The 20000-nt window shown below is 39.8% G+C and overlaps 2 protein-coding genes and 1 long non-coding RNA gene across 4 annotated transcripts in view; 1 reads left to right on the forward strand and 2 right to left on the reverse strand.

The window, feature by feature from the left end:
- LOC138049504 (uncharacterized) overlaps positions 1 to 1284 on the reverse strand; it is a 6870-nt gene extending 5586 nt beyond the window's left edge. Inside the window, exons 1-2 of the long non-coding RNA XR_011132393.1 lie at positions 1246 to 1284; positions 674 to 786 (exon numbers count right to left, since the gene is read on the reverse strand). This is a non-coding gene — a long non-coding RNA (uncharacterized lncRNA). The remainder of the gene's footprint in view (positions 1 to 673; positions 787 to 1245) is intronic.
- Positions 687 to 20000, forward strand: part of LOC138049499 (uncharacterized) — a 104729-nt gene continuing 85415 nt past the window's right edge. Inside the window, exons 1-4 of one of the 2 annotated variants that reach the window (XM_068895787.1) lie at positions 687 to 889; positions 1503 to 2011; positions 6068 to 7290; positions 8587 to 8737. In XM_068895787.1, the coding sequence (XP_068751888.1) occupies positions 874 to 889; positions 1503 to 2011; positions 6068 to 7290; positions 8587 to 8668 (1830 nt within the window). In that variant the 5' untranslated portion in view covers positions 687 to 873 and the 3' untranslated portion in view covers positions 8669 to 8737. Of the gene's footprint in view, positions 890 to 1502; positions 2012 to 6067; positions 7291 to 8586; positions 8738 to 20000 lie in introns of those variants that run through there. The other variant, XM_068895788.1, reaches the window with a different exon arrangement.
- The window catches only part of LOC138049498 (uncharacterized), a 22021-nt gene continuing 11899 nt past the window's right edge, over positions 9879 to 20000 (reverse strand). Inside the window, 3 exon segments of the mRNA XM_068895786.1 lie at positions 9879 to 16557; positions 16559 to 18401; positions 19598 to 19858. Of these exon segments, the coding sequence (XP_068751887.1) occupies positions 14343 to 16557; positions 16559 to 18401; positions 19598 to 19858 (4319 nt within the window). The 3' untranslated portion in view covers positions 9879 to 14342.

Genomic DNA, 20000 nt, shown 5'->3' on the forward strand with positions numbered 1-20000 from the left:
TACGTAGACATGGAGATACATGCCTTTACATCGAAATATATGGATATACATGGCTGTACATGGATAGACATGATAATACACGAATATACAGGGGTATACATGGATATGCATGGGCATACATGGATATACATGGTTGTTCATGGTTGTACATGGATACCATACATGCCTGTATGTGGGTATGCACAGGTATACATGGATATACATGGCTGTACATGGATATACACGATAATACATGGGCATACATAGGTATACATGGACATACACGGGTGTACATGGATATACATGGATATACATGGATATACATGGCTCTACATGGATATACATGGATATACATGGCTGTACATGGATATACATGGATATACATGGCTGTACATGGGCATACATGGATATACATTCCTATACATGGAAATACATGGCTGTACATGGATATACGTGGATATACATGGCTGTACATGGGCATACATGGATATACATTCGTATATATGGAAATACATGGCTGTACATGGATATACATTATAATACAAGGATATACAAGGTTATACATGGATATACATGGGTATACATAGAGATACATGGGTATACATGGCTGTACATGGATATATGCTAATATACCTCTTTTATATAATTTATGGGCTTTATGATACACTTTAATAACCCTACTTAAAGTACATACCTTCAGCTGTCGCTCTTTATCCCATATTTGGTCTCTTCATCGGCTAGTCTCTTCATCCGATACTTAGTCTCTTCATCGGCTTCCTCTTCGTCGGCTTCCTGGGAGAGTACTCTCTAGAGAGTAAAGGAACTTCCGACGTTAAATAACGTGTACCTTTACCTTTACCTTTACCTTCATTTCGGCAATTAAATCGCAAAAAGATGGGAAGCTCTCAAGGTAGGAAATGCTTAGTTGTGATCCATTATTATTTTATTACTTAAATTGTCTCCCACTGTTCTTCTCTTGAAACACTGATTCGGAAATACATATGGGACAAAATAACACAGTTCTACCACTCGATAAATACACACACGTGCCGCTCGCTAGTTCAGCTTCGATTAATTAACAATTATTCGCCGAAGGCGAAGTGATTATCAGTGAATATTCACCTCGACCTCGTCTCGATGAATATTAACCGATAATCACTTCGCCTTCGGCGAATAATTGTTTTAGTATAAATACACAGGTGATTATTTCAAAAAAGAGAAAAGAGAAAAAAAAAAACATTTCAACGCGAAATCATGTTCACTTACAGTGGCAAAACGACCACTGGCAGCCATTTTGTTCGTCGGCGTGATTATCGGCTGATAATCCGAGATAGCGAGCCAACGAGAGCGTGCGATTTTGTATAATCACCTGTGTATTTATACTAATGAGTATCATTGAGTACTATTGATTAATCGATTATGTTTTCGATGATCGATTTCGATGGATTAGTTACGCCCTGCCTAAAGATATCGATAATGCAATTGGGTGGCTTACGGATCACCCTTTGTCCTTGGAAAACTAGGTAAATTGCAGCATCGGCGAAAGGCGTACGAGATGTACCATAGGGCAGCAAGGCTTGGTTGTACCTCATCGCAGATAAATCTAGCCGAAATGTATCGCTATGGGGTTGAAGGCGTTGTAGACGAAGATATCAAAGAAGCATTTCAGTGGTATAAAAAAGCAGCTGGTGAAGATCTGTCAGATATTTACAATTCAGATTTGGGACCGTTTGCAAGAATGCTGGACGGAACGATGAAAAAAATGGAAAATGCTTTGGGTGATTCACAAAAGAAAATGGCCTTGCGTTGTTTGTACAAGTGCTATCTTGAAGGGGATTGCCCAGAAGGAAAACCACAGCCAACCAAGGCTGTTTATTATTTGACCAGGGCAGCCGAACTGAGTGATACGGAAGCACAGTTAGAGCTCGGCCAAGTGTACTTAAACGGAAGTTGTGAACAACTGAAAGATTTAGCCAAGGCCAAGAGATGGCTGGAAAAAGCAGCAAGTAACGGAAACATCTTAGCAAAAAGGGTATGTACGCTGATACTAGCTTTTCGTCGTCATCACAATCATTGTTGTTATTGTGTAAAAAGGATCGCACACACGTTCGAACCATGGGATAAAATTCCACAAAAAAGGTTAGGTTCATGTTTCGCTATTTATAAGAGGCAGGTCACAAGTCACAGGTCATAGTTTTACCAATACAGAAACTACCCTAATCGATTAACAATGCTAACACAAGGCTACATGTAAAAACTTTTGTATAGGAGCCTAATATGCCTTACCCCTTATTACGTAAAGCATCAAAATTTTTTTGTTGAGTGACTACAATAAATACCAGAATGCAATGTTTTTCGTAGTCACTCCGTCTAAACAAACAAAATTGTGATGCGCTACATCATCGCCAAGACAAGAGAAACTACATTGAGCGGGAGAAGCAGAAGAAGCAGCAAAGATAAATGATAGCCGAAAGTTGTACAACATCACAAGAAGTCTTTCAGGTAAAACCCAGCAAAGCTCTGCAACTATTGAAGATCTTAATGGCAACGTTCTAACGACAGTTGAAGACTAGCTTAAGTGGTGGGCTGAACACTTTAGTAGTACACTTAACAGAGATGATCCACACAACCCACCTCGCCTTGAGACCAACATACCTGAATTAGATATAAATTCAGATGCCATTACTAGAAATGAAGTTCGCCAGGCAATCCAGCTGTTGAAGAACAACAAAGGCCCTGGTTATGATGACATACCGGCAGAACTGCTAAAAGCAGACATTAAAACAGCCACAGAAGTACTCTTTATCTTGTTTGAGCACATATGGCAAGGAGAACAGCTTCCGGGTGACTGGCACAAAGGCCTCATCGTTAAAATTCCTAAGAAAGGCGATGCCACTGAATGTAACAACTGCATACGTGCCAACTCTCTGGGATTATCCGGGAGTCTCCCGGATATGGAACGAATCTCCCGGTCTCCCGTACGGGTCATTAAATCTCCCGGATAAAAACAACTCTGAACCTTTTACAGACGTTTTTCCATTCTAGACTCAAATTGCATCCCAAGGTTTAAAAAACATCGACATTTTCAAATTCGTTTCATTGTTTCTTAATGCACTTCTTCATCTCTGAGTTTCAAACACACGTTAATAGAACTAAACAAAATGACTTCCTTTAGCTATCATAGCCATATATATATAACCGATTGTTTGATTGGATCTCCGATTAACCAATACTGATTAATTCTTGCCACAAGTACCCTGTTTTTCCGCAAATTCACAATGGCGGCAGAATATTCTTGTATTCTGAAGGAGCTGCTGGGGGATGGGTGGGTAGGTTGATCGAGGGGGGAGGGGAGGGGAGACCGGCTGGAAAAAATCTCCAGATTTTAGATCTCCATAGGTTGGCATCTCTGCAACTGGAGGGGAATTACTCTTCTATCGGTGGTGTCTAAGGTGTTTACCAGAATCATCCTGACAAGAATTCAGCTGGCAATGGACAAGCAGTTACGGAAGGAGCAGGCAGGCTTTTGTAAAGGAAGGTCGTATACCGAACAGATTTTCACTTTGAGGAATATAATAGAACAATGCATGGAATGGCAGGCATCCCTGCACCTGAATTTCATTGACTTCGAAAAAGCTTTCGACAGTGTGCATCGGGACACCCTATGGAAACTCTTAGGGCTTTATGGCATCCCACAAAAGATCATCAGAATGATACAAGCTTTGTACAGAGATTTCACATGTAGCGTTCTCCATGAAGGCAATCTTACATGTACATCATGGTTTGCCGTGGAAACCGGGGTTAAGCAAGGATGCATGCTGTCACCTCTATTGTTTTTGATTGCCCTAGACTGGGTGATGAAAGAAACAACAAGTCACCAATGTACTGGGATTAGATGAAAATTGACAACTGTATTGGAAGACCTGGACTATGCGGATGACATCTGCCTTTTATCCAGCTCTGGATCTCACCTAAGCGAGAAAACAGCAAGATTAAACAACAATGCGCGTAAAGTTGGACTTAAGATCAATACAAAAAAGACCAAATGGATGAGCACTGGATGTAAAAGGAACTGCCAAATCAGAATAGACGGGCATGAGGTAGAGAAAATCGACCAGTTCTCTTACCTTGGCAGCATGATTGATGTGCAGGGTGGCGCTGATGCAGATGTGAAAACACGTATTGGTAAAGCCAGACAGGCATTTACATCGCTGAAACCAATTTGGAGTTCTAAAAGGATTTCTCTTAAGACCAAACTAAGACTCTTTAATTCAAACGTAAAGTCACAGTGCTTCTTTATGGCTCTGAAAGCTGGAAAACGACTCAGGAAATAGTTAAAAAGCTGAGGGTCTTTATCCATGAGTGCCTGCGCATTATACTAGGCATAAGGTGGCCACAAAAGGTATCCAACCTGGAAGTGCGAAACATCTGTAAACAAGAGGACATTATGGTGGACATAACCCGCAGGAAATGGACATGGATTGGGCATGTATTAAGAAAGGACTCTGGCGATGTTGCTAAAGAAAGTTTGTTCTGGACACCAGAGGGGAAAAGACAACGGGGAAGGCCAAGAATAACTTGGCGAAGGTCAGCGGAGAAAGAACTCAAGTCCATGCACCTGACCTGGAGTGAAATTCGAAAGGTGGCACAAGACCGCTCCCGCTGGAGAGAGACTGTAGAGGCCTTATGCGTCCCATGGCGCAAAAAGGACTGATGATGATGATGATGACATCATAAGGGGTATGGTCTGTTGGGTCTAAGGGCAGCTTTAAGTGAATGTTTAGGATTCTTTCTGTATTGTTATTACGGTAAAACAATAACCTGCGTCGAGTGACGTGTGTTTTGTACCTGCCGATACGTAAGCAGGGGCTGTTGGTAATTTGTCTGTGAAGGTGCGCCTGGACAGATGATGTCTGTTCATCCAGATAAACTACATGTACCATTTTTCCAAACTATTTTGGTCTTACTCAGACTGAAAGACATTTCTGCATTTACCCTCCCAACCATGATGATATACCACAGAGGACTGAGACTACAACACAGGGAACTCCATTGCTCTACTATTTGCAAATAGAATGTGTGGGTTCTTTTACGTCCCACAGGGTTATGAAAGTTGAAGGGTTGTGAGATGGATGCCATTACAAAGCCACCACTTTTCCCTCAGTTACTTAACCACGCACACAGTAGTGTGATGCTCAACCAACTGACCTAGTGGGACAGTGGTTGCGCATGGCAGACTGGGGAAAAAATGCAGATTTTGGGTAAAGCAAGAAGGTGTCTTTTTTTTTTCAATTATGCAGCAAAAAACCATAGTCATTGCTTTTAAAACTCTGATAAAAGAAAGGCAGTGCCTTTCTAAATAATGGCTTTAGATAAAACACTCCATCACTGTTCTATCAGCTTTGCTTTGTTTGCATGACCTTTTAACCTTCTTAACATGGATTGAAATGTATCTGAATCAGGAACCCATGACCCGGCCAGAGCCTACAACTCCCATACTGGGCCAATGTCACAACATTTTTACAGACCAATATATTTTTAGACTACCTTTCCCGAAAAACAAAAAGGCAGTTCTGGTTCGGTGACCCTATGACATCAGGTTAGATTCTTGTAATTTGTCATCGGGCTCCTGTGGGAGTCTCATTCATGGGAAATTCAATCTAAAAATGCATTGGTCTGTGAAAACCAGGTGACATGAACACAGTGGAGTTGTAGGCTCCAGGTCATGGGTTCCTGTCTGGATAGATGACTTCTACCAAAGTATCTATTACTGTGTGTCATGAAACTTGTAAATGTTGTTTTTAATGTTATTCATAATTTGCAGCAAGTTTTTTTGGAAGCAAAGGTTGGAAACCCCACATAGGATTGCAAATGTTCATTTCAGTCTCATGTTTTTCAGTCACGTCTGGCGAGGTTCTAATGAAAGGCAATCAAGTCCATACAGGTACATCTGATGCCTGTCTAGCTTTTGCAAATTACTGCAAGACCATAAAAAGAAATTAGCAGGGTAGAAGCTGACCCATTTCATTCACAGCCTCAATCTGCACTTTACAATGAAAAGCATAAATTTTCCATGTCTTTTTTACAGCTTCTGAACCAATGCGTTCAGACACATGTCACACAACATTCTGCCTCGAATGTTGGTGAAGAAGCTTTAATTCAATCGTTAAGCATCATGAAGGAGAAGTTGAAGCAGAAAGAACACATACATCCATTTCCCATTTTGCAACCTGTTGCCTACTCAGAAGAAATGCTCAGTGAGTTCAAATGGTCTCCAACAGCAAGTATTTACCTGAAGGCTTTTAAACTGGTGAAAGAAGGCTTTGAACTTCTTTGTGAGAGTAACTTTACAGCAGAAAGAGGCATTTCTCTTATTGTTCGTGGGTATTTGACTGAGAATTCAATATTGCAAGCATTTCCTCAATGGCCTTTTCTAAAAGATAAGGTTTTGAGCTTTTGTGAACAAATCCTGAAAAAAAATTCTAGTTTCTTTGAAGCTCTTGTAATTTCTTTTGCCTTCCAAGGCTCTATGAGGAAAGAATCCATTGAGAGCGAGAAGATTGACTCAAAAAAAATTATGTGTTTGAAAAACATCATTCACTTTATCCAGAATGCAGAACCCAGCAGCCCCCCTCCTAAAGATCCCTTCACATTTGATGAAAATTACAGCAGCTGGCTTCATATTTTGTATGACCACCTTGGTGGATTCTATATTATTAAAGAAGCATATTGGGAAGCAGCTGAAGCTTTTGAGAATTCCCTAAAATGCTGTTCATCTTATTTTCCAGCCAAGAGAGGGCTCGGGTATTGTTTGCTGATGTTGTATTCTTCCAGGATACAGACATTGTGTATACCACATGAAGGTGAAACTGACAGTCAAGATACATCCACACAATTTCTGCTTGAGAAACAAGAGGTATTGACAAGGAAAATTAATAAATATACTTCTTGGACCAAGGAACAGTTGCGAGACTGTGCAGAGAAGACAATGAAAGAGTTCCTGGCCCATGCCCCATCTTGTTGGAAAACATACCCTAATGTTTGTTACTACCTTGCAAGGCTTGCTTTTATCAGTCAAGACATGGCTGAGTTTAAAAAGAATTATGAACTTGGACAAGATGCAGAAGAAAAGAGACTACCATTTTTTGATCGGGTTGATCTTCCATTGAAAGAATTGATGACTCCATTTTACCAACTGTTTGCTAATGTGCCAGGACCTGTTAAGTGTGGCAACAGAGCATGTGTCAAGGATGTCAAAGAAAATGAGCTGCTGATTTGTGGATCCTGTAGAAAACAAAAGTACTGTTGCAAGTAAGCAAAGAATTTGAACTGATTTCTCTCACCGAAGGGTCAATTGGTCAAAAGTATTTATGTATGTATCCCAAGAATCCAGCAATCTGATTGGTTGTGGGAGTAGGCAGAATTTTCCGGTCACGGTAACCAAGGATGCTAAGTGACAAGCGAAGCTGTGAAATTAATGAGCAAAGTTTCAATTTGTCTTAATCATTTTTTGTTTCAAATTGTCGAAGCATGTTGACTTTTGAAAGCGAAACTTCACAAAAATGTACAAAAAAAAAAAGCTTATTTATTGTATCATACTTTTGTTGACAAGTTGAGGAGATAATGTTTAAGATAAAATTACGATTTTCCCAATTTTTCCTAGTAGTTTCTCCTGTCCTCAAAAAACAGAATTTAGAAATAAAAATATTGTGTACTGGCCAAGGTCAGTCTGTATCAGGAAAAACTGTGCCCTAGGTCTTGAGTACATTGTATGGCTCTTGGCAATTTTACTCAAGGCCTAAGCCACACTTTTTTCTTCTATGAACCTGCTGGCCGGTTGAACAACATATTTATTTATTTATTTATTCACATGTCTGCTGGCCGGTTGAACAACATATTTATTTATTTATTTATTCACATGGGTAGGGTTCTTTTCTCAACAACAGGCACTTTGCTCTGCTTTGAATTTGCCATCTCCTTCCTTGGTCAAATTGGACACAAGCTCATTCGTACATTGAAGCAAGTCAAGAAAATCCAAGGGAACAATCAAGACCCCTAAGCTGTGATAATTACATCTCTGCAAAGTGATCCCCATCTCTGACACCAAACTTGAAAGGCGAAGACTAAGTTTACATAGTGCAGCAGCATTCCTTGCAGCCTTTGAAAATTAATGTGAAGGGTGTTTTAGCATGCTTTCCAACCCTACCGATGATCACTTTTGCCGAGACCAACCAAAATTGTTAGCACTGTCAGTGATTAAATTAAGGGGCCACTGATGGGGTCAGGTCACAAGGAAGTAGTTCTTTTTGATGATAGCTACAGTGCAGAACTCAATAATAATTATTTCTTGAGAACACAAACAGTTATAAAGAGACTATCTGGTTAATGCCCAATTTCCAGTAGAGAGTAGGTAAACTAGAGTAAATTGCTCAAGTCATAGCCTGACTTCAACTGCAAAGACTTGTTAAGGAAAGTAAAAGGGAAAAAAAGGTTCACCCAGGATTACATGTATATGGCAGGATGTCAGTGAGGTCACAGCCACCCATGAAGGTACTCTACAGCTGTAGCTAATTTGAATAACATCAGGACCAATCTCTTTCTTTTCAGAGATTGCCAAATTGCAGACTGGAAGAATCACAAAGCTACTTGTCATGTGTCCAAAGGAAGGAAAGGAAAGGAGAAATGCTGATTATACAATATTTTTCTTCATTGATTGTTTACATTCAATTTTTGTTGAGTAAAAATTCAAGAAACAATACACTGAATGGGTGTCTTTCTTTTCTTATTTGAGAACTTTTGGTGAGGTACTTTGCTAATTGGACAGGGCTTGATCACTAAATATTTTTGTTGAAACTAGGAAAAATAGCTTTAATGCGATCAAAGCTCATCACATGTATTACAGTGGAGCGGGTAAAAACTTTTGTACTTCACCGAATTGATCAGTTTTCCCACTGATGGACAAATCAAGAAACTTACCTCTTGAAAAACTAACAAGTGTAAAATCCCAAAGTGAACTGGACTTGATCTCAAATTGAGTCTACTGTCACATACAGCTGTATGACAACTCACCATCCTTGATGAGGTATTCTGATTGCCATTCTAATGAGCATAATACACTTGTTTAGAATGTTTAGTCTACTGGACTGGAGCATTATTTAGAACTTCATATGAATGGCTGTTTGTCCAGTTAGAAAAACTATCAGAGGCTTGTTATTAGACAGGATTAAGTTGGCATCTAACAGCCAATCAGATTAAGCAACCAACAAAGGCTTCAAAAATCCATGGTAATAGTCTACAAGACCCTTTGCCTTGCAAATTCGCACACCCTGATTGGTGTGTAAGTTTTAAAAAACTTTGTTAGGTGGCCAAGGTAAGGCGCATCGCACTGTAAAGGCCGGGTCACACTAGGTGACAAGTCGCAGCGAGATGTCTCTGTGACAAATTGCTCCATGTGTACTACTTGCAAAACAAGTCGCTGCGACATGACGCCTGTTCGGTGCACACGTAGTGATCTCGTATGAGGGGGAATGTGAACTAGTTTTCTAATTCAATATGGCTGACCATATGGCACTCTCTCATTTGGTTCATTTATATTTTGTTGCAGCGACTTGTTGCCGAAGTGTGCACACGATGCGCGTATCTAGACGAAGGACTTTTCGAAAGTCTACTTTCGCTAATTTTGTCGCTGGGATAAGTCGCATGAATTCAAACTGGTTTGAATTCGTGCGACCGATCGCAGCAACAAAATTCTGCCGCAACAACAATGATTTTCATAAAATTAACCGTGTGTCACACAAGGCGATTTGTTGCGGCGACTTGTCCCCGCGACATGTCGCAGCAACTTATCGCCTAGTGTGTCCCGGCCTTAAAGGCGCAGGATGCCTGAGCTTGGAAGCAGATTGGTTCAATTTTTATTTTATTTTAAATAAACTTCACAACAACTTGCACACTACTCCATTATCTGACATGAAAACTTACAATGACAAATAACTAAAATTAATTTGATCTTGTCTGTGGTAAGAGAGGTTATTGCAAGACTGATCTCTTCAGTAAATACATGTACTCATTCATAAAAACTTTTACTTTTCAAGTAGTATGCCTTCTAATTCGCTTAGAGTCGTTAACTGAGCAACTGAATTTCATTTATACAAAATAAATATTTAAAAAAACTTCTTAAAATCAGTTAAAAGAAAATGTCGTCTTAAAATTCTATTCAAAGCTTATGCAAAACTAAATGTTACATGAATCAATAAAAGTAAGAATAAATCTTCTTGCTTTGTTTTCTACTTTGTCTATACATAGGCGTCATCTTACATGTGCACTCATGTATCACTTTTTAACCTAGCTAAAACTACATTAATCTCTGAAACCAGGGATTTTTCTGTGTACATCCCACATTGCTAGTGGGATTTTTAATTCATCAGTTCCTCTCTTCAAATAAAAATGTTAACTTATCAAGCATTTGCAGAATTTCAGTTACTGTCAGAGAGCATGATGTCTAAAAATGACGAAAATGTCACATAGACATCGAAAAGTTGTTCAACTTCCCTCATTAAATTTTATATTCTTAAATGTTAGAGAGTTGCTGAATAAAAGGAAACATTTTTAATTTTAAAGTAACATGGAAATAGATGGTTTGCTAATGCTGGAATATGATTCAGTAAAACTCAACTGCTTATGACTATTGTTTGAGCTTTCTGATAACCAAGAATAAAATTAAACCATGAGATCTCCTTGTAAAATATTACTTTAGTGAATTCACCTTTTCTTTTGGTTGGCCATTTGTTTATGTTTGTTGTTTACTTTGACAGAATTATTTTTTAAGGGTACTTTTGTCCAGAAGACTTAAATTATTGGATCCAAATCACATTTTAATTTTAATGTATCCAGCACAATGATACTTCACTGGGAAATGGTTTCCGTGGATAATAATTCCTGTTTTGGTCACAAGTGTCACTTGTTGAAGAAGCTTCGCAAGTATCAATCCTTTTTCCAAACCCTCTCTAAACTGAAGCCATAGCTAGTCTTTCCTTGAAAACACAATTAACAACAATAAAATTGTGTTGCCAAATAATCAACTTCAAGTTCTAAAACACGCAGATAACCAAAAGACATGCATGGGGGTGGGGGCTGAAAATAACTTTCCTGCCATGCTTCTGATTGGCTAAGGCATTATGATAAGACTGCTTTTCTCTAGGTACTCCGGTTTTCCCCTCTCCTCAAAAACCAACATGATTTGATCTGTATTAATTTGATTTGGTTTCATTTGTGTACAACCTCGCAAGCTATTCAGCTTTAAACATCATGTGAAAATAAAGTTGCATTATTATTATTATTATCATCATCATCATCATCATCATCATCATCATCATCATCATCATCAATCATGTCCTACTTCAAAGAGTGAGTGATAAGAATTTGTTAACTTGTAGTTGAGTGTTTTTGACATATTTTGAATGGTTTATCAGGGAGTTGTACTTAAAGAAGTTCATAAGGATAAAAATCAACCATACAATATTTATTAGAAACTTTTCACACTTTTACCTTGTATTTTGATAATAATGATGATGACATGACTTTTGCCTGCCAATGGTCATTTGTCTGATCCACTATCTGTAACCTGTGGTGGTCCTCAAGGATCTGTTCTTAGACCTCAGCTATTTTTGTTATATGTTAATGATTTACCAAACATTTCACAAATGCTGACATTGCACCTGTTTGCTGCCGACACTAATATCTATTGTTTATCTAAGAATCTTAATGATCTTGAATTGAAGTTGAATTATGAGCTCAAAGCTGTTAGAGAATGGATGAAATCCAACAGAGTAGCACTTAGCATCCTGAAGACCAATGATCTGTCACTCTAAAGTCTTAATTTAAGTCTTTTAATTTGGTAATTGACTGTGCAAAGATTAAGCTGTAAAATACCTTGGTGTTTCTTTTGACTCAGAGCTAACCTGGAAGAATCACATTGATGAACTCTGTCTTAATTTGTCAAAAACCGTTGGTATTCTTTCTGAACTAAGGTACTATGTTAACAATGATACTGTATACTTACTATGCTTTATTGCTCGCTAATTTATCCCTTTCTCAAACATATCCAACCCATTTACTGCCAGTTACTTAGAAAAACGAATAGTTAGAATTATAACACTTTCAGAACTGGTAAACACTCTTAATTTGTTAAAATTTTAGCCTAAGGGCTTTAATTCACTTTTGAAATCCTTTCCTTTGTTTATCAGTGGTTTCATAAAACGATTCCTTGTTTTTCTGATTATTTCAAGCAAATTACCTCTGTTCATTCATATGCTACATGTACCCGTCAGTCACTAAATCAAGATCTTTTTGTTCCTTCTGTCAAAACCACTCAATACGGTATTTGTTCTCTTAAAATTGTTACACTGGTACTAACCTTTCGAATTCATTACCGATTAATATCAAACAAATCACTCCTTTTCCCAAATTTAGAAAAAATATAAAGAGTTTGATGATTGCTGGTTATAACAGTATTAATTAAGTTGTATATACTGCATATCATTACCTATTTACACATGTAAGTTAGTAGGGAGGGAGTAGTAGTAGTTAAACCATGAAGTAATACTTCTTATACTAAATTTATTTTTCACTGCTGTATTCCTTATGTAAATTTTATTTGTTTACATTTGGAGGAAAACTAATTCAGCAGCATCAGAAGAAGCAATTTTCTCTAATAAAAATTATTGGGTCCTGGTAAGGCAATTTTTTTTTTGTTATTTATTGTCTTAAGCCTGGTTCCCAATTGTGTGATAAGCATAAGCACAGGACGTTCTCACACATGAAACAAGCAAGGAAGATGGCGTAAGAATCGTAATTATTGCGCTTATGCTAACTAACAAGCACAAGCACAAAAAAAGGAAAATTTCCTTTTCTTGTGCTTATGCGTATTTTACGCCCGTTTCCACACGATTTTTGTTATGCTCGTGCTTGTGCTTATTACAGAAGTGGAAACCAGGCTTTAAAATGTTTGAGAAACCATTGCGTTCTTTTTAACCAAGTCGAATTATTTTCCACACACTACTGAATAAGGCCCACGGTATTAAGGATTTGGTTCTGTCCACCTACAATGGCTTCCACATGCACCAAATGTTTTTACAGTAACTCTTTTTATGGGGTTAATTAGTTTTTTTGAACCGGAATTTTTTTTGTAATCTTAAGTGTTTCAGGGAGGAGTCGAACAGGAACCTTTCCATGTATACAGCTTTGACGTACACGGTATTTACAACTTTAGTGTCACCACCCTTTGAGAAGTTAGAGGCTGTGTGTGACTGGCAACGAGTGTTTGTGTATTCCTTGAAGGGAAAATCTTGTTTTATTGCTTGACTGGAAAGACCAGACCAAAGTCATTTGAGTGCGTATCATGCGAGAATCCCTAAAACTATTGTACCAGCACAAGGCAAATCGTTCGTTCGCACAAAGCAAATCGTAAGTTGTAAGTGTTGTCTGACCACATTATTACATGTAATACGCAGATTGCCAATTCTTGTTTGGTATAAGCAGAGTCAGGTCCCACAGCCTCAAGGTGGACGTCTCAGTTTACCTCGTCTTCATTTCGTATCTAGTCTTTTGGGTCACAATGGCAAACTCAATCAAGGTCTTAACCTCAATGCCACAGGTAGATGGCAACATTTCTTGCTTGCTCTACTGCCTTTCTTCTTGCGCTTTGACAGCAATATCCTCTCTTGTTAATTCTGAAAGTACAACACTGTTTCCCCTACCTGGGTGGCAGGAGGCTCAAATGGGAGAAAACTAAGGACCACAACAAAATTATCCCTTAAGTTGGCTAAATGGTAAATGCTTTGTAGTGGAATTCCACTCAGCTATCAAGCTAGCTTACAGGCTGCAAGAAACTAATGTGACATGAGACAATACACAGCTAAAAACTCCATTTGCCAGATGGCAACCCACTGGTTTTAAACACTGCGTGCCAGGGAAGAGTTGAACTTTGGCTCACCAAAGGTAACTTTAACACGGCATAAGCGCAAGCAAATCAAAAGCCCAATTTGTAAGGTTTGAAAAGGATGGGAGAGCAATATTTAATAATAATTATTGTATTATTGTCAAACTTATACAGTTAGCCATAAGGCTTCTTAATGAAGTGACCTCTGATTCATCTCAAACTTATTTTAAAAGAATCTCGTCACCAAGCCAAAAGACATAGTTGAGGCTAAAGTGAGCGAGCTGAAAGTGAAAGGCTCGTAATCCAACGAAAACCAAAATGCAAGATGTAGAGAAAAGTACCTCAACAACAACACTTTGGCTTCTGAAAAACCAGAGAATGTCAATCGCACTCGAACAAACAAGTAGTGGTGTTTTTCGCTTATTGATTACCACTCCTGATAAGGTGCCAGTTGGTCGAGGAAAATTGTCAGTTTCTCTCCTCTTTCTACAAACATTGCCCAGAAAAAAGCCTTTTTGCTCGTGACTTTGTTTAAAGCCCCAAGAACACCGCATTCCTGTGTGATGCTGAAGACTTCTGGGCTTTGAATTTGATGGGCAACTGTAAGGCTTTTGTCGCAAACATTAAGCACCTGTAACGGGTGAGTATTGAGCTGTCTGGTTTGAATTTTGACGATGAACTCCTTGCGACTGTTACATTTGGGTTTAGGACATGTTCCAATACCTTTTAAATGATCTCCAAATGCCCATATATGAGGAACTTCTGGATCTGTTAAAGGAACTGTGACGGAAATCCGACTTTTCAAAGCGTAACACAATGGCTTGTGCGTGGGCCATTGTTTACGTTGACATTCTTTACTGCAATAAGACGCAATGTGACAATTCGTACATTTTAAAAGGCGTACTTCATCTTTTGAGCGACGACAGAACGTACAACCATTGTAAATTCGCCCAACAACCTCCCTGGGGTGGTACATGCCTTCTTCGTTATTAAATTCTCTGTTTTCCTTCAGAATAGGAGGGTAAGAATAAACGTGTTTTTCTCCTGGTGGAAGTGCAGAAACCGCGATATCCAAGCTGTCACTCGTCTGTGGATACTGCAGCCATGGGCCACTGTGGTCTCGAACGGTGTTCGATTCCAGTTGCATGCGACCTGAATAATTTGCACGTATTAAGATACCACCACATTTGTTGCCCGCGATTAAATTTCTTCTTATGACTGCTGATGTTCGTAATTGAGCCTTAATACCCCAATGTCCATTTTCAAATATCCTGTTTTCGGAGATCAACAGAGAAGAGTTGCAATCCAGAGAAATACCAAAGGGTCCGTTGTGATGGATATCATTGTTGTGTATCACTATGTTGTTCTTATTGCCCCTGGCATAGATGCCATCCCTGGAGTTTTCAAAAATCATGTTTCCGCTTATATCGCATTCTCCAGCAAGTGGACCAATGAAAATGCCATGATAACCACAGTTGTATATCCTGTTTTCGATTGCAACCAGTCTTCCCCCTTCTCTAGCTTCTAAACCCGCTTGGTGGTTCTTGTAGACTTCACATTTCCTGACCTCCAATTGCGATCCTTCACAAACAACCAAAACACCTCCACCACCACAGTCATGAATCGCACAGTATTCAATGAGGGCAGAACTTCCATCTATACACACACCGGGAAAACCTGCAATACCAGAAACTGATTCCGGGTCGCCAAATTTACCAGTGCGATTGCATTCAGGTTTTCCTAAAGACGTTGATATGCATCCTTGCCCACCATCACATTCTGGAAACTCCTCACAACTGGAGTATCCTCCAGAAACTTCACAGTGGTTTATGTGAACAGCGGCGTCCCTTCCAAGGCAAACAAGACCAACGTTACCCTTTTGCAAAACAATGTTCTCAAAGTAGGTGCTGCTGAAAATTTTAAAGACCTCTTTGACCCTCAAGACGGCTCCCCGTCCTAACCCGACGATCTGTAGGTCGGTAAAGATGACCAAATTATTTAAATTGTACTCTCCTTCATGCAATAAAAGAGTTTCAAAAGCTTGTATGGTCATCAAAGCGAAAGCCAACTGAGTTTCGTTCATCACCTCTCGAGTTGTAAGCCCTAGTTCCAGTGGAATCATTCCACAAAATTTTTTGTCGGAACGAAGATTAGGGTCTATGTAAAGTGCCAATGCCACCATTGCTTTCTTTTGTCCCATCCGTTGAGTTGACCCTTTTTTCACAAATTCTTCAAGAGCCCAAACCTTACGTTGCAATGCCTTGCTGAAGTTGGGCATCAAAGAAAGACACTTGTCACAGTCTTCAAGAGCTTTGCGAGGCTCACCAAGTTTTAAATAGCACAGAGATCGGTTGGAGAAGAGTCGATGGTCACCAGCCGACAAACCAATAGCTTTTGAATACAGTTCCGAAGCCTCCTTATATTTACCTTGGCCTACTGCATAATTCCCTTCTTCTCTGAGCTGGTTTGCCTTCTTTTTCCGTTCCCATTGAGAATCCTCTTCCTCCTGCGTGGAATCACGCTCTACTTGAGGATGTCGCATACAGTGAGAAATAAGCTTGCAATCTCTGTCTCTCAATGGGATATCAAGGAAATAATCTGGAAGAGAGTTATTGTCTTGAGATGACACTTTGTTCACAAGTAAAGTCCAGTTTCATTTTCTGCATTTCTTGGGCTTTGACTTTCTCTTGGGAAACTGCGAAGAAAATCCCTGCTTCGTTAAAAATTCGAATAATTTCATCTCTACACAGAAAAGACCCTTTTTTGTGCGTGGATAAGCTACGCAAATGCTCTTGTAAGTAAGTCGCATGCAAAGATAGCTTACCCCATAGATGCAGTGATGGAGGATTATCCACACTGAAAACTGCATCTTCAACGAAACTCTGGCACACTGATGCTGGTGAAAGTGTATGAGTTAATGCAAAGTAAAGGACACGAACTGCACAAGAAAGAACCTTTAGTTTTGTTTCTTTCTCCAGTTGAAAACGGATCACTTCTTGCACTAGTCGATGAACGCTGAATGAATTTGTTGCATACCTTTGAAACAGCGAAAACTTAGTTAGGAGGGACACTATTTCGGCTTGATCACACGAGCTGCCATCAAAAGTAGAATGGTCCTCCTTGCTTATTTCCACGTTGATCACTTCATAAGGAATGTCATCTGGGCCAAAGAACGCACAAACCTGCATCACTAGAGAGGGTGCTTTCCCAATCTCCATCTCCTCCGACATGCAAGTTATGTGATCGAAATTTAACAGCCACGTCGTGTGGACAGCCAGTCTCTCAAGAGAGGTGTTTTCCACAAGATTTCGAGCTTTCTGTTTTTTTAAAAGAAGCAGTTTTTGCTTTTCATATTTCTTCACATACTCTTTCATGGGCAGCCTGAGGCATCGAATGTAAGCTCCAGCTTGATCAAGAGCCAAGGGAAGTCCTCCAAGCTCACGGACCAGGTTACGTGCCTCTTCTTCATCATCAGCCTTTCCACTTCGCATTTTTAAGAACTGAATGCCTTCATCTTCTGTCAAACACTTTAATTCAATGCAACATTGCTCTTCGATTCCTGTTTCTTCACTTATCTCAGCCACTTCCCTTCTTGTAGTAATGATAACGTGACCACGAGCCGAGTGTTTCCAGTGCCCAGTGAGCAGCCTTTTCATGTCAGGTGACATTTCCAATTCGTCAAGATTATCCACGACCAAGCTCCACAATTCTTTCTGTTTTCCGAGCCACTGAAGCGTTTTTGACAAGGAGACGGAAAAATCATTTTCAGCGAAAGTTCCTATTTGCCGTGCTACTTCACTGAGAGACCTTTGAAAAATGTCATTATTTTCCCCTGAAATCCAAAAAATGCCACCTGGATATTCTTTTTCGTGCTGACAAAGAAACTCTACGGCGAGAGAGGTTTTACCCACACCACCAAGCCCACAAATGGCTGAATGAATACAACCATTTTTGGTATTTTTTGAATGCGATGCAATGGCTTCTAACTCATTGCGGCGACCACAAAAGCAGAGATTTCGACTGGGTACTTGAACAATTTTAGTGTCCCCAACCGCATCAAACATTCCCTCTTCTAGTGCCTTGACCCTAGAATCTAAACGGGAGTGTTCAATTTTTAAAGCCCCTACCTCTGAAGTAAGAGAAGCCTGTTGGTCTTTAACAGACGACACAGTCGCCTCTAGATTACTGTGACGTTCTTCCAAAAGAGAAATGTTTTCGCTACAATCATCTTGACGCTTCTCAATTTTCTTTACGCCTTCAGAATTGTCTGCAATTGTAGCTGACATTTCCCGCTGTTTTTCTTCTATACGCATAAAAAAATTAGCAGCTTCATTCTTGAAGCTCTGAAGGGCATTGCTAAGCTTCTTTTGTTCATCCACACTTGTTGCTTTCAGGTCCTCCAATTCTTTTTCTAGGCTTGCAACCTCTACGGTGATGAGGTTCATCAGGTCTCTGTCTACAGGACAGCCCATGCAGAGCGTTAACCCTATCAATACAATTACACAAAAATTGCAATTTACGACAAGTGTGTACGTTTATGTATTAATCCTGTTAAGCGATGCATGCATTTAAGCCAAGTTCTTTGAGTGCTGTTTTTGCATTGCTGTGTGCGTGTGCACCCTCTCCCAAGATTCGCCCCTGATTATTAAATATTCAAGAAACAATCGGATGAAGTGGGTAGGGGGTGGGGAAAGACTGCAAGGCTACTTACTTGTTGACAACATGCAGAAACAACGTTTAAAAACGTCGCATCGCCATTGAATCATTGTCATTGTCATCATCATCATCACATCTTTATTTACCCATGGATTTTTTTAAAGTCACTTGCATAGCTAATATCTCCGAGCATTTACCCTCTGGCTCCCAACCACGATTTACCACAGAGGATAGAACACAACACCGGGAACTCCATGTGCCCCTACACTTTGCGAATAGTGTGTGGGTTCTTTTACGTCCCACACAGAGCTATGAACATTGAAAGGTTGTGAGACTGGGCCTACGGTTTATCTTCTGTATCCGAGAAGACTTGAGAGTCTAATCATTTGCAGATGTCATGACAAAGCAAGCACTTTGGTAAAGGTACAACTTATTTACGGTGCACCCATTTTACCCAGCTCTTTCCATTAGTGCTCCGTTTTAAGAGTATTTACAGTTAGCTGAAGCTACACAGAATGGAACGAAGTCGAAGCAAGGATGCGAGGTCACTAGGGATTGAACTCGGGACCTCTCGCACAGAAGGCCGTGTACTAACCAACTGTGCAATCCTTATTCCTCTGTTCCCCAACGCTTTGCGAATAGGTTTGAGCAAGAAATAGACTATTTGCTTTCTCAGTTATTTTTAGACCCTACTAGTCCGGCAGGAGTTTTGATCCCCTGCCTCCCACATTTACTACAGTCTCCCTCTCTCTAAAGTTCGACTGGTGTGATGCTGAGGGACCACCAGTTAAAAAGCAGAGCAAAGAAGACCAAAAGAGGGACAAGAAGCAAATCTCCTATAACCGGCAATCTACAGATAGCGAGTTAATCCCCAGCTTCAACGCTTCTGCCGATCAAAGGACATGATTATACAATTATGATATGCAAGAAACAACCGGCTACTGAAGTGTTGAAAAGAGTTTATCTTTCGGCTCTAGCTAGCGAGAAGCACACTGCAGCGGCGAGCGTACATTACATACAACCAACCTCTAGTCTCCCAGTCTCGAAGTTCGTCAACTTGCTTATCTTCATCTGCTTTCGGGAGTCCCAGAGAACGAAGCATTGTCTCCATTACTTGAAAGCAGCTCACAAAATCAACACCCGTCCAATGATCGAAATTACAGTGGCCCCACTCATTTCTCACTTTAGAGCGAACATCCTTGGCATTTGCTTGAATGGCAGCGTTAAAACATGACGCGTTGGCAAGAATTCCTAACACTGCTGACAATTCAAAAGTGTTGTCAAAACCTGCAAATAAGTGCACGAATTTGAAAGGTTTGAGCAAGAAAATCAACTCTAATCAGAATTTGTTCAAGATATTGAATTATGGGTAGTTGTGTCCCCTTACATGAATCCTGTCACGTATTGCTTATTGCTACAGAATGGCCTT

The sequence above is a fragment of the Montipora capricornis genome, chromosome 5 (assembly GCF_036669925.1).
Source record: "Montipora capricornis isolate CH-2021 chromosome 5, ASM3666992v2, whole genome shotgun sequence".
NCBI lineage: Eukaryota > Metazoa > Cnidaria > Anthozoa > Scleractinia > Acroporidae > Montipora > Montipora capricornis.